The following is a 15000-nucleotide window of genomic DNA, read 5'->3' on the forward strand; positions in this document are numbered from 1 at the left end:
TGATTGTGAAACCTATTTACAATTGTGTTCTTGCTTCTGTCTGCCTGTCAACATCGGATGACGGTGAGGAAGAAAGGAAAAATAAGAGAATGACGTGTTGTGATTGCCTCATCTGGTCAAGAAAGGTTGAATACAGTTTGAGGCTTTATGGGTAGTTCCCAGAGAGGTTTAGAAGATGGTATGGGTTTCGCCAGCAGACCATTTCCTTGAGAAACATTCCCTCAATTTTGAGTGAGCAACACTGGTCCCGAGTTGGAGTTGAAGACGAGACCTGTTAAAAGTAGCTCTGGTGACCTCTGAACTAAGATAAGGAACAGTTTTACAAGACGTGTTTTATCTGTGACCATGTGGATGTGTAATAGCTATATATCACTATGTACAAGTGTAATAAAGGTTTTATTGCCGTGGAACTAATTTGTGACCAAAAGATTCGGTCTCAACTTTATGATTGCTTGAGTCCTATTAGATGGACACAGATTTGAAAATGTATAGACGGGTGTAGTTTCTGATATTTGGAATTTCCATGATGTGAAATGCATACAACATATTGCCCATAGGTTATTAGGGGATAACGTTTGATGATTGTCCTTACATTCGCAAAATGTGATTTATTCCACTAATCTTAACATTATTTCAATTATTTGGGCTATTTGGTTTCTGTTGCACATTTTTACATTTAAAATAAATAAATAATAGGTTGTGGCATTATTGCGTTTTAACGTGTAAATGTTTAGGAGGCTTGAAATAGACCCGTTCAACATTCATCCAAAAGGTGGCACTGTTGAGTTTTAGAAGCGGACGGCAGAAGCTTTTCCGAACGTTTCAATATTTCCTCGCAACAGTGCATTACTTTTTATCTAAATAACTACAAAAACATTTGAAACCACCTGTTTGAGAATATCGATGCGGAATAATAATAAAAAATATATACTGAATTACCTGCATGTCAATTGATTAAAGCCTACTGCACATTCAGAAATAATGAATAGTGTTGTCTATACGAATTATAATGAAGAACTGCCGTTGGTTGTATTTACACATGGTACACATGTTTCTTCTTATTTAGACAGCCATTCCACTACTGTGTTATAGGCCATAGCAACCATAGCATGGGGTATACGAAAATACAGTAGGCCTATACAATATCTTGTTAATAAAGTGTTTATAGAACACACATGCACATCTAAATTAAACATCCCATTACAGAATGTATCCTCCACTTTCTGGCTCGACATATTCTGTTAAAGTCCGTCTTCTACGTCCTCTTCAGTAATGACTTTGCAATAGACTAAACAATTAAATATATATTTTATATAAATGTTGACTTCACGTTAAAAAAGCGACCGGGAAGAAAAAGCGTCAGAGAAAGGAAAAAGAAAGAAAGACTGTGATCCGGCTGAGAGTCAGCTGACGGCTTCTGACAGTCGAGAAAAGTTTTGTTTCTCTACTAATATGTTAATTAGTGGTCCGATTGCGCGCTCTGATTGGCTACGCGCTTCCCATTTCTGCCCTGACGTCACGGGCAGCTATAAAACTGCAATGCTTTTAAACTCATCTGCTGTGTGATCCCTCTAAAAAAACCAGCCCACAAGTCAGAGGCACGTTACATGCGCGGCTACACTCAGCCCCCTTCCTTTCGGCTTTGCCCCCTCTCGTCTCCGCAATGTATCCATGAAGAAAAACCGTAAAGTGTTAAATGTTTGAAATTCAAAGCCGCCGAATTTCACTTGCTGAAAAAGGACTGTGCTGCTCGCGTGCGCGGCGCTGGTGTGTCAGTGCGTCAGACTCCGCAAAGAAAAGCTACTTACTTAGCGTTGGGAGTCCATCGCTACAGAGGGACTTACTACACCTTTTTTGTTTTCAGTCCTAAGACAAACGCTTAAACATTTTTCAAACTGGCTCACGTCCTCCCCAACCAGCCCAGTGTGACAGCTGCTCTTCAGCCCGCTTGGAGGACTGTCAGCAGCACCAAGAGGATGGCATCAGAGCTGGCAATGAGCAACTCCGACCTGCCCACCAGTCCCCTGGCCATGGAATATGTTAATGACTTCGATCTGATGAAGTTTGAAGTGAAAAAGGAGCCGGTGGAGCCCGATCGCAACATCAGCCAGTGCAGTCGCCTTATCGCCGGGGGATCCTTGTCTTCCACCCCGATGAGCACGCCTTGCAGCTCGGTGCCCCCTTCCCCAAGCTTCTCGGCGCCCAGTCCGGGCTCGGGGAGCGAACAGAAGGCACACTTGGAGGATTTCTACTGGATGTCCGGTTATCAACAACAGTTAAATCCAGAGGCGTTGGGCTTCAGCCCCGAAGACGCAGTCGAGGCGCTGATCAACAGCACTCACCAGCTCCAGTCGTTCGATGGCTATACCAGAGGGCAGCAGTTTGCTGGCGCAGCCGGACCTGGGGGCACCATGGCCGGGGAAGAGATGGGCTCTGCCGCGGCGGTGGTGTCAGCAGTTATCGCTGCCGCTGCAGCCCAGAACGGGGGTCCGCACCACCACCATCACCACCACCACAGCAACGGTCACCACCAGGCGCCCGGCGTCCAGTCCAACAACTCGGGCTTAAATCACCCACATTCGCATTTGGATGATCGGTTTTCAGACGACCAGCTGGTCTCCATGTCAGTACGGGAGCTCAACCGGCAGCTACGGGGGGTCAGCAAGGAAGAAGTGATCCGATTGAAACAGAAGAGGAGGACCCTAAAGAACAGGGGCTATGCCCAGTCGTGTCGATACAAGCGGGTCCAGCAGCGGCACGTCCTGGAGGGGGAGAAAACGCAACTCATCCAGCAAGTGGACCACCTAAAGCAGGAGATCTCCAGGCTGGTCCGGGAGAGGGACGCGTACAAAGACAAGTATGAGAAGCTGATCAGCAACGGCTTCAGAGAAAACGGGTCGAGCAGCGACAACAACCCCTCATCCCCGGAGTTTTTCATGTGAGTTTCGACGTTATCCGTGAGAAAAGAATAGCAGCAGTTTAATCAACCTTTTATTACAACAAACAGGAAAAAAGTTTTGATTAGAAACTTTTTTTCTTTTCGCACGTATACCAACCCCCGCTAGACCAAGAACTAATTTGTGCTTTTTTTTTATTTTTATACATTCATGAGGGGAAAAAAGGGTTTGCTGAAGTTTTTAGAATGAGCTTTTTTTTGTCATCCGTGTTTTTCATTTCGAAAATGTGTCAATCTTTCATATTTCTTTTTCTCTATTATGAAAAGCATATGTCTCATGTTTCTCATCGTATCTCATTTGGTTTGCAGTGTTTTGAGGTCACTATGATTTACTTTAGATGATAAAAACTTTATACCGCTGTATACGAGGTGCATGCCGACAGCGAGCCCATGCCATCAGAAGTGCACCGACCTGACGTTTACCATCATGTTAATTTAATTCAGTGTGAAGCTGCCTGAAAACACAACTGCATTCATCCACAATGTTTTTTTGGTTTTTATTTGCTATTTTTTTTGTCGGCCAAATCTGGAGGACTGCGAGCCTGCCCTATGTACTCCATCTCCTCTCATGTGTTTGTCTGTCATAGTGTTGAGCAACAAACAGAAAGACTCTAATCGTTAGAAACAACATGCATTGTTTGAACAAGAGAACTGTTATTGGACTGCCCTGCATGCTGGACATGTATGGTTTTCATTTTTTTTCATTTTCATTTTTGTTTGAAGATGTACTTTTTGTCGAATGACCCCCAGCATGGAATTCATTCTTCATTTATAGCCTCATTACTTTTTTTTGGGATCGCAACAAAAAGTGAAATGACTCCCTCCCTGCTCCACCGTGGCTCTCTACCAAAAACGCGTGCGTTTCGGCTGTGTTGTGGTGCAAAGCCAGTGAAGGCTCCCATTAGTTCCATCGAAGTTGATCGCTGGGGATCCCGATGGAGGGACAGACGTAAAAAAAGGACGAAAAGGAATCCCCTCTTCCCTTCTCGGGACTAAACTATATGTTGCCTTTCACGCACTGTTTATTTAAATGATACTCCAGACTTGTGCGTATGGCATATTTGGAATGAATGTTACCTGTAATTTAAGTACAACATTTTTTTCCTAATCTGTAAGGTGTAACGATAACGAGGATATGGCGGGAGGGGATATGAGCCACACATGTATAGATTACGAGGATAATTAAGAAGGGTCTTCCTGTACAAATGTTAGTTCTGGCATTGGTTTTGGTAAATTGGCACAACACCAGTTTAGAGAATAAACAGTTCGGAGCGCATTGACTGCACATTTGCGTTATGGGTTTTACACAGAAGATGGACTATAGCAGGCTATTGGTTACTTTCAAAAGTTTAGAATACTTTTTCGGATAAAACGCCTTTTGAAACATGTTCATTTACTCAAGTACTTTGGCTTGATATGCACTGACATTTCAGCAATAGGCCTAAAGATGGATATGAAATGCCTGTCGTTCCAAACGCTAACGCAGATGGGTTTGGTGATTTGTGACCAGGCCCACTCAATGGTAACACATTAATAGGTTTTTCCTTTTTGGCAGGACAGGGAAAGCCATCTTTTTTTGTTTCATACGAGCCCAACATTTGCTTAGCAATAACGATATGATTAATAATGTCTGGACATTGTTAGTTGGTCAGGGATTCACACCCTGCTTGTAAAAAAAGAGGGAGTAAATACACGATTGAAATCTTTAAAATATTAATCTTTCCTCTACTATATAAATACATGAATATATATATATATTTTGCTGTGCAAAATTATTTCACTCCACTAACCATATGTGATGTTCATATGTTCTCGTTTTTTCATTTCATACAAATAAATGATATGCAATAAATGAACGTAATTGTCTTCAATACGTTTTGAACTTTTCTCGATTTCAGTTTATGTTCTGTGTCAAAAATGTGTGTCCAAAATATAAATTCGTGTGTTTTATTAAAATATATAGAAGTAATGGAAACGTCACATTTTCAGCCGTTGACAAACGACTCAACCAATCAAACGTTGTATATTTTTCGACAGATAGGCTGTTGTTGTAAATGCCTTTTATTATTGAATTCGCCAAGCCTGATATACAGAGGAATGAAACTAGCCATTTTGAAGGCATGTCAGAGCAAGTAATTGCTTTTATATTGTTTATTTATATGTAGTTGTAGTTAAGTCAAATATGATTAAAATAACACAGTACAGTTAATTTGATGGTTGATCAAAGACATCTATCATATAAAATTTCCCTTTCAAACCATCCATCAATCAAATCAAAAAATGTCATGCTTTATGACCAAAATCATTCAATGCACAGGGCACAGCTTTAAACATGCATGTACAATATTTAAAACATTTCATAATTAATTAAAAATACCCTTGCGTGTGTATGTGTGTGTTGGTGTGCTTGCGTGTATGGTGCGTGTGTGTGTGTGTGTATGAAAGGCGGGTAAAACAACTGCAAGTTTATATTTGACAGTGAATGTGAACACACTTGTATTACATACGTGTGGGTGTGTGTCAGGTTTTGTGTGTGCGTTTCCGTGAGCATGTGTGTGTGTATTCTGCATTCCAAGGGAGCCTGTGTATGAACGCGTGTAAGTATCTGTGTGTTCGCATTTGTCTGTGTGTGCGTGTATGTCCGTGTACATGTGTTGATGTCAATGTGTCTATCCGTGTGTGTGTGTGTGTGTGTGTGTGTGTGTGTGTGTAGTCTGCATTCCCATGGAGCTTGTGAATGTACGTGTGTAAGTATGTGTGTGTGTGTTCTCATACGTGTGTGTGTGTGCATGTATGTCCACGTGTCCATCCTAGTGTGTGGGTGCGTGCGTGTGCATAAGTGGGCATGCGTGAATGCATGTGGGTGTGTGTGTGTGTGTATGCGCGGGTACATGTGTCTGTTTGTGCGTGTGTCTCGATGTGTGGGTGTGCGGCCTCTGAGTGGGACTGAGGGAGAGGTCTGGTGTGTTTTCACAGAAAACACAACTTTTGGGTGAAGTTGTGAGCACAGTGAAGCGAACGTGGCCCTCCGAGTGGAGATCCTTTGAGGTCACAGTCACCAGGCACGTGGGCTGATGGGGGGGAGGCGGAGCTGAGAACAATCTTTCAGCTATGTTTCGTCGGTTTGAAACAAGGCCCTCTCCACCCTCGTCTTCATCTTCCTGTTATTATCTGGGCTGAAGCATCAGGGCTACGTCTTGTCAGTGCGGGGCCGTACATGCTGTAGTATAGGTTAAGGGTTCATTAGTTTATCTTTTTGTTGTAAATGACAGGACTTTCTTTGTTATCTGGAATAGAGAAGGCTGAAGACACATCCTTTAGTCGAGATTGAGGAGATAAATAAAATGTGTATTATGAAACATTATGACTACAAATGAGTCATAGTGTCAATGTGGGATTTCTTTCTTTTGCTTTTTCTATATGAGTCTCCCTCCAGCCCTGCTAAAGAAGAGGCTTCCTGCCACACCAGACCACTGCAAACATGTGATTCAACATGATACCTTGAGGTCATCATACAAAGAAAATAATAAAATAGGCAAACACTTAAAACACAACCATCCATCCATCATGCAAAAAGTCAGCCCTCGATGACTTGCTTGCCTCTTAAGTCAACGAGCTATACCGGTCTGCAGACATCAGTTGTAACCTCGGTGCTCGGTTCTGCACAAGTCTTGTTTCATCCTTCCCCGAGATGCACGGTGCTGTGGTTTGCTGATTTGCCCAGAGCGGGTAAGAGAGCCTGAGACAATAGTTGGGGCTTGGGCTGAATTAAATGATTTTGCTGATGATTAATAGTGGTGTGGGCCGCTGGCTCCTGCGATGTGCAGATGATAAATCGTGAGGGTGGCTCGCCGCAGCTGTGCCAGTGTTGGGTCCTAGCATGCACAGACCCTGCATTTTACAGCTCTGCTCTCCTTCTCCGCCTTCCCTTCCTCTTCAATTTATCTAATTACATCCATTTGATCCCCGCAATAGAGCCGCTGCCATTTATTGATGTTTCATTTTAAGCCACAAAATCTTTTAAAGGACTTCACGAGGATCACAGCTTTTGTTGTTAATTGTTCCGACATCATTTATTTTTTATGTCAATATAATATTATTTAATTAGGATCATTTCGAATATTTTGTGTGTTTGATAATTATATTCCTCTTTAACGGACGTTCATTTTGGTGTCCAGCTGATAAACACACACACACACAAAAAGGCGCAAACAGACACACAGACACACACAAACACACAAACACACACATACACACATGCACTCACTCACACACTCCCTTACTGCCATTGGATCTCGCTGTTTATCGTTTAAGATGAATTCCTTCATAGATTTTTCCGACCTATATATTTATTAATTCATTCACCACTGCCCTTGTCCACGGCACTCTTGTTGAAGGAAGACCTAATGAGTGACAGATGGTACCGCACCACAAAGGTAATCCAGGTAATAGATATCTCTGTCAGCCCCCCCCCCCCCTCCCATGGAGTGTTATGCTGTCGACGGTGTTGGGTTGAGATCATGATGGTATGCTAGGGTTATGCCATGCTGTTGACCGATCACAAGCTCAGAAGACGGTCAGCAGGAAATGGATATGGCCAGTTTAAGTGGGTCTCCCTAGGTCTGCTCCCATTGACTGTTTAAATGTTTGTGTGCTTCTTGAGTGGAGTTGTGTTGTTTTGTGTGTGTCCCTGTGTGGGGTGTGTGTATGTGTGTGCTTGTGTATGTGTGTGTGTTTGGTGTGTGTGAGTATGTTAATGTGTGTTTGCCTCTGTGTTTCACTGTGCACGTATATGTGTGTGTTTGTGTGGATAGGTTTTATGTGTGTGTGTGTGTATGTGTGTGTATGTGTGTGTGCGTGCATTCGTGTGTGTGTATGTGTTTGTGTGTGTGTGTCTGTGTGATTATAAATGTGTTTTCGCCTGTGTGTTTCTCTGTGCACGTTTTTTTGTGCGAGTAGGGTGTGTTTGTCTATGTGTGCGTACGTACGTGCGTATATGTGTGTGTGTGTGTGTGTGTGTGCCCTTGTGCATATGCACCCTCCTCGTCTATAGGAAGAATAGAGGTCAGAAGTTAGGACGCACACCCTGCTCTCAGAGTCATTAGAGTAATCCTCACCCCAGGGATCTGTGGCTCACATCCTCCGCCCAGTAACCACTGAGCGAGATGAACATCCTCATGCCATGTATAAGTACATACACAACATACATACTCTACAGTATACTATATACAAGTACATATACCATATCATACCATGTATAAGTACATACACAACATACTGTATAGTATACTATATACAAGTACATGTACATCCTCATGCCATGTATAAGTACATACACATCCTACATACACAAGTACATGTACATCCTCATACCATGTATAAAGAACATACACAACATACATACTCTACAGTATACTATATACAAGTACACATACATTCTAATACCGTGAATAAGTACATACACAACATACTGTATATATACAAGTACATATACCATATCATACCATGTATAAGTACATACACAACATACTGTATAGTATACTATATACAAGTACATGTACATCCTCATGCCATGTATAAGTACATACACATCCTACATACACAAGTACATGTACATCCTCATACCATGTAAAAAGAACATACACAACATACATACTCTACAGTATACTATATACAAGTACACATACATTCTAATACCGTGAATAAGTACATACACAACATACTGTATAGTATACTATGTACAAGTACATGTACTGTATATCCTCATACCATGTTTAAGTACATACACATCCTACATACTGTACAGTATACTATATATAAGTGCATGTACATCCTTATACCATGTATAAGTGTATATACATCCTACATACTGTATAATATACTGTGTGCAACAACATGTACATCCTCATACCATGTATAAGTACATGAACAACATACTGTATAGTGTACTATATACAAGTACATGTACATCCTCATACCATGTATAAGTACATACACTTCATACTGTATAGGATACTATAAACAAGTATATGCACAACCTCATATCATGTATAGGTACATACACATCCTACAGACTGTATAGCATACTATATACAAGTATGTGTACATCCTCATACCATGTATAAGTACATACCCATCCTAGATACTGTGTAGAATAATATATATAAGTACATGCATATCCACATGACATGTATAAGAACATACGCATCCTATTTATTTTATAGACTACTATATGCAAGTACATATTCATCTTTCATATGATAGTGTATACATTAGTACATAGACATCCAACATGCTTATATATACCAGTACATGTATCTTTCATACAATATAGCATATATATAAGTATGGATGGGTATGTATACATATCCATCCTATGTGCTACATAGTGTATATATATATATATATATATATATATATATATATATATATATATATATATACATATATATATACATAAGAAAATATATCTCCTACATGCTATATAGTGTATAGATATAAATACATATAAAACACAACCAACATACTGTAAAGTATACCACACATAAGCACACACACATCCTTAATACTATATTGTTAATATGCATACCAGGCTACATGCTATATGTGAACATCCTACATGCAGTATGGTGTATATATATATATATAAACATGTACATACCACATGCTAAGAAGAAATGATCAGTACATGTGCATCCTACATGCTATATATAACTGCATGCGCATCCTACATGCAATATATCATCTCCTAGTACTGAATCAGTTTGTGTGTGTGTGTGTGTGTGAGTGTGTGTGTGTGTGTGTGTGTGTGTGTGTTTGTGTGTGTGTGTGTGTGTGTGTGTGTGTGTGTGTGTGTGTGTGTGTGTGTGTGTGTTTGTGTGCTCATGTGTGTATGCATTCATGCGTGCAATTGTGCATTATTAGCTGCAAATATACTGTATATTTGAAAGAGGATGCAAGAGGACAGTTTATTATTACTATAGGTGAACATTTAAAAATTAAATATCAACTTTCACTTTTTTTATTTTCAAAGGCAGCACGGTGAATGCAGGCATTTAAAAGAAAAAAAATGTTTGTACTTGCTACCTACGGTTGGGTAGATGACAATAGCTTTTTTTAGTGTTAATTGCGGCAACAATCTACTAAATCAGGAAGGTAGTGTCAATTATGCTTTCTTATTTTCCGCCCATTTCTTTCTTTCTTTCTTCATTCCATGTAATATGAAACACATCACAGCCGTCATTATATTAGGTAACAGTCCCCAGCCCCTTCATTGAAGCATAGTGGCAGAAGCAGGAGGTTATACATGAAGGATATACAGGGATGAAATACTATACATGGAGGATAAAAAAGGAGGTTATACACAGAGGATAGAGATGGAGGAACATATGGAGGTTACGCATCGATGATAAACATGGAGGTTATACATGGAGGATAAACATGGAGGTTATACACAGAGGATAAAGATGGAGGTTATACGTGGAGCATTTCCATGGAGTTTATAAATGAGGGATGTAATCCATGGAAGATATCCATGGAGGTTATAAATGGGGGGTGTTGTACATAGAGGATATCCATGGAGCAGACAGGAAGAAAGGGTGCGCAGGAACAGTGGACTGGTGTCTGAAGATTCATCCATCAAGCTTCATGGCATCTGGCCCTGCCACCTTTGCAACCCACCCGTCCCCATTCATAATGGATGTGGGGGATTTAAAAGCCCTTTTCCTCACTTTACACTGTAGCTGAGAGGGCCGCGAATGCACCCTGCCAGCACACACCGTGCTGGTTTTAATGGACAACCAGGCCCAATTTAGATGCATTTATTCTATCAGCGACAATTTTTTTAAACGCTCTCCTCTTTTGGATGGCAGGAAGTCGAATGGGGCTTCAGATAGGCCGAGAGAGACGTGCAGCGTTGTCATCAGAGCGCTGTCCTTGAGAGCGGCTGGCGGCAGGTTGTGTTGATAATGAGTTGCTCAGGTAACGCTATATGTCTGCCCCTGCACTCTAAGTCGGGGACAGTGGCTGAAATGAACACAACACCTGCCCTGGTCTTGTACAAAAATATGGCGAGGGGAACAAATATTTTGCTGCCCTCAAATCCCACACTTATTTTCAGAAGGACAAGTCAGACGTTAGTTAAAGGATGATTCAAAATGCATCCTTTGTTAGTGTAGGTTAGGGTGAGTGTTTGGGTACAATGTGTCAAACTGTATTTCTGCAAATTGAAAGTTCGGATGCACCGATTAAACCTGAACAGGAAAATAAGTAAGCATTGATCGGAAAACCCAATGTAAATATGTTTAAATTTAGAAATCGTAATGTTAAGTTCCCTTTATCTGCGGCTGTTTCAGCAGCATTAGGCTGCTACTGTAACACCAGTCCAACATTTGTTAACCACATCACTTCCTGTGTGAGATCTCTCGCCAGTGTACGGCATCAGATGCTCGTACCGAACCCGTCTCATCGACCCCGCCGTACCTGTGCTTCGGTACGTGGTCGAACGTTTCCCATTAGTAAATGAACTCGAAACGTAAAGATTGGAGAAGAAGAAAAACATTCACATGCAGATGTGAAATGTTTGCGTTGTGTTTTACACTGAGCTCGTGCAATGTGCGCACGGTGCGATTCAGCTCGCTCAGCTCAGGGCCTTGCAGAGGTCCATAGGTCATCAGGCTGCAGCAGCGCGGTTTCGCTGCTGTTTCTGTAAACTCATTTAGGATTTCACCCATAGTAGGAGCATGACGTGGCTGAACAATGCAGCGGCAGGCAGGGGGGACAGTGTGTCCACGTTTAGTTTGTATACAGTCACCTTTTTTTAGAGGTGTGTTGGTCAGAACACATGCATTCACAAGAGTATCCGTTTCCACACACAGACACATGCACGCTTACACACACACACACAAATGTATCCACACACACAAACACGTACTGTATATACAGGCATGCATGTACGCACGCACCAAAACACACGTGCATATTCACACACTCTTGCAAACACGTACACAAACACACACACACACACATACACATGTATACACACGCACCCAGTCACACGTGCATATTCACACACACACACACACACACACACACACACACACACACACACACACACACACACACACACACACACACACACACACACACACACACACACACACACACACACAAACACACAGGCACCCAATCACAGGTGCATATTCACATACACACACACAAATGCAAATTCACAGAACACAGACATTCTCACACTCACGCATTGACAAACAGAAACAACCACAACTTTTGCAAAAATAATTCAATAATCATATCTACTCAACCTTTTTTTTCTCACCCTAAACCTTACGCTTACATTTAAATCAAATGATGAATTAATGAATGTAAATATCTCCAGATTATGTTCAGCAATATCAGTTTCTTTATGTTTAGGATGTTGATTTGATTATCACGTTTGAGTGCATGTGTGTGTGTGTGTGTGTGCCTGTGTGTGTGTGTGTGTGTGTGTGTGTGTGTGTGTGTGTGTGTGTGTGTGTGTGTGTGTGTGTGTGTGTCTGTGTGTGTGTGTGTGTGTGTGTGTGTGTGTGTGTGTGTGTGTGTGTGTGTTTGCGTGACTTTACAGACATTAATCAATGCAAATGTGTGTGTTTTCTCTATAGGTCCTCCAGAAAATTCCTCCATCTGTGATGTCAATCCCCATTCATCCATGCCGATGGCTTTTAAAGGTAATCTTTTTAATACATAATTTCAGTGTATGAATCAATCAAAGTTATTACCATCATGATTATTACGATAATTATGATTATTATTATTATTTATATTTTGACATTATTTCTACTCTATTTCCGTTAGAGGTGCAGTGCAGTTTTACACAACAATAATCCATATTGTATTTAACACAGGTTTGACTGTATGTATGGCAGTGCATTAGTCATGTTACTCTACTCTATGATATACATTGGCTCCCTACATGATCCACTTTGTCCGAGCCAACGGCAGCTCAGTGGCCTGGCTCTCTGTGGGCACTCCAGGTTCACTCTGGCTGGGGATAAAACGAGCGTCCTTGAGCGCGAAACCTCATCTGCGAACCTTAGCTTGTGTCTGTGTGACTGTAAGGGAAGGCAAGTAAGATCTCACCGGGGTCATCGGGACCGAGCGTGACGCAATACGTTTCGTCGCTCTTTCTCGAGCACTGCCACATTAGAATGTGTTAAGATGTTTTCCTCTCTTTCCTTGAATTCACCATAATGTATACAATGTGATGAATCAATGTGGAAATCTGAGTCATCCGTGGATCAACAGCACAGATAAGCCGTAGGAAAACGGCAGGGTCTTTGGTGAAAAGGGGCAGCCACAGACCTATGGTGTTCTGTAATCAATGCGCGGAGACGGAGGGATTCTGGTGCCGACGTGCATCGCAATGTGCGTCTATGACGGCACCGCCGATTCTCCCACCGCAAGCTCCACCGAGCGATCCGCTAAGAAGGACGGCCTCGCACGTGATGCGCGGTGATGAAAGGCTTTGATTAGCGCTTGTCTTCATTTAGAAGAATCATTTGCGTGTGTGTGTGTGTGTGTGTGTGTGTGTGTGTGTGTGTGTGTGTGTGTGTGTGTGTGTGTGTGTGTGTGTGTGTGTGTGTGTGTGTGTGTGTGTGTGTGTGTGTGTATTCGTATATAGGGTGTTATTTGCCTGATTGGTTCTAAGTGGGACATGAGATCCAGCGTGCTGGCTCAGATCCAGCTCCACTTAACTTCAGGAAGGAGGTGGGGGGAAGGGGGGTTGGGGGGGGGGGGGGGGGGGATGACAAAAGCCGTCAGGGAAGACAAGGACAAATCATCTTTAGATGAAGTGTTTTAAGAGCTCAGGCTCTCCTTCTCCGTGGTGGTGGCTGTGAATTAGGCTGGGGGTCCCCCCCCCCCCCCCCCTCAGCGTATAAACAACAGCAAGGGGGCCGGACGCTAGTGGAATGAAAGTGGAATACCATGAGGCTGTCTGTCTTAGTCAGCCTCATAAATCTCCATCTCCGGACGGAGCGGGTCGCAGGCTCCCATCTGGTCACGTGACTAAGGGCCGGGCTGGGATGGCGTCATGTCTTTGTTTTATGCAAATAAATACGCGTCTGGTCTGAGGTGGCGGTGTGAGCGTCGTGTGAGCGTCGTGTGTGTATCTCAGGTCATGCATTGTGCATGCATATGCGTGTGTATGTGTGAGTGTGTGTGGGTGTGTGTGTTTCTGTATGGTAGTGTACCTCAATGTGCTTGCAGATGTCTGTCAGCATATGGGTTTTCTTTGTGTAAATGCACAGGGCGCTGCGTGTGTGTGTGTTTGTGTGTGCGTACATTTATCGATACGTGTGTGTGTGTGGTATTGTGTGTGTGTGGGTGTGTGTGAGTACATGTATGTATACGTGTGTGTGTGTATGTGTGTTTTTGTCTGCGTGCGAGCAGGGTCCGTGTGTGTGTGTGTGTGTACATGTATGTATACGTGTGTGTGTGCATATGTTTGCTTCTGTGCTTATGTGTGTGTGTACGTGTTAGTGTGTGTGTGTTCCTACATGTATGTATACGTGTGTGTGTGTGTGTGTGTGTGTGTGTGTGTGTTTTTGCGTCCGCGCACGAGTGTGTGTGTGTGTATGCCCTAGCACGTGTGCGTTCCTCACACACATACACGCACACGCGTGCACACACACACACACACACACCGACATAAAACACACACACACACACACACACACACACTCACACTCGGGACGGCTGCGGACGAGCAGTCTGGCCGCGTGGCTCCGGGAGGCAGGCCGGGGCTCGGAAGACGGAGAGCCCGGGCCCCGGTGTCCTTGCCTGGGGAAAGAGTGTCCTGAGCGGGGGCCGCGGCCGCCTGTGGGCCCCCGCCACGCCGGCCTGACAGCGCTGCTGTGAAAGTGAAATATGAGCCGGCTGGAGATGTATTTACACCAACGCGGGGGTCCGGCGGAGTGAGTGAGAAGAAGAAGAGTTGTGTAATGTCGCCGGTGGATATCTGGTGGCGAGCGCGCGTGTGTGTGTGTGTG

At 42.9% G+C, this 15000-nt stretch overlaps 1 protein-coding gene across 1 annotated transcript in view; it reads left to right on the forward strand.

The window, feature by feature from the left end:
- Positions 1 to 1549: 1549 nt before the first annotated feature.
- The window catches only part of mafa (MAF bZIP transcription factor a), a 46628-nt gene continuing 33177 nt past the window's right edge, over positions 1550 to 15000 (forward strand). The window contains exons 1-2 of the mRNA XM_030377776.1: positions 1550 to 2938; positions 12613 to 12678. Of these exons, the coding sequence (XP_030233636.1) occupies positions 1977 to 2938; positions 12613 to 12640 (990 nt within the window). The 5' untranslated portion in view covers positions 1550 to 1976 and the 3' untranslated portion in view covers positions 12641 to 12678. The remainder of the gene's footprint in view (positions 2939 to 12612; positions 12679 to 15000) is intronic.

This window comes from Gadus morhua, chromosome 14 (assembly GCF_902167405.1).
Source record: "Gadus morhua chromosome 14, gadMor3.0, whole genome shotgun sequence".
Taxonomy (NCBI): Eukaryota; Metazoa; Chordata; class Actinopteri; order Gadiformes; family Gadidae; genus Gadus; species Gadus morhua.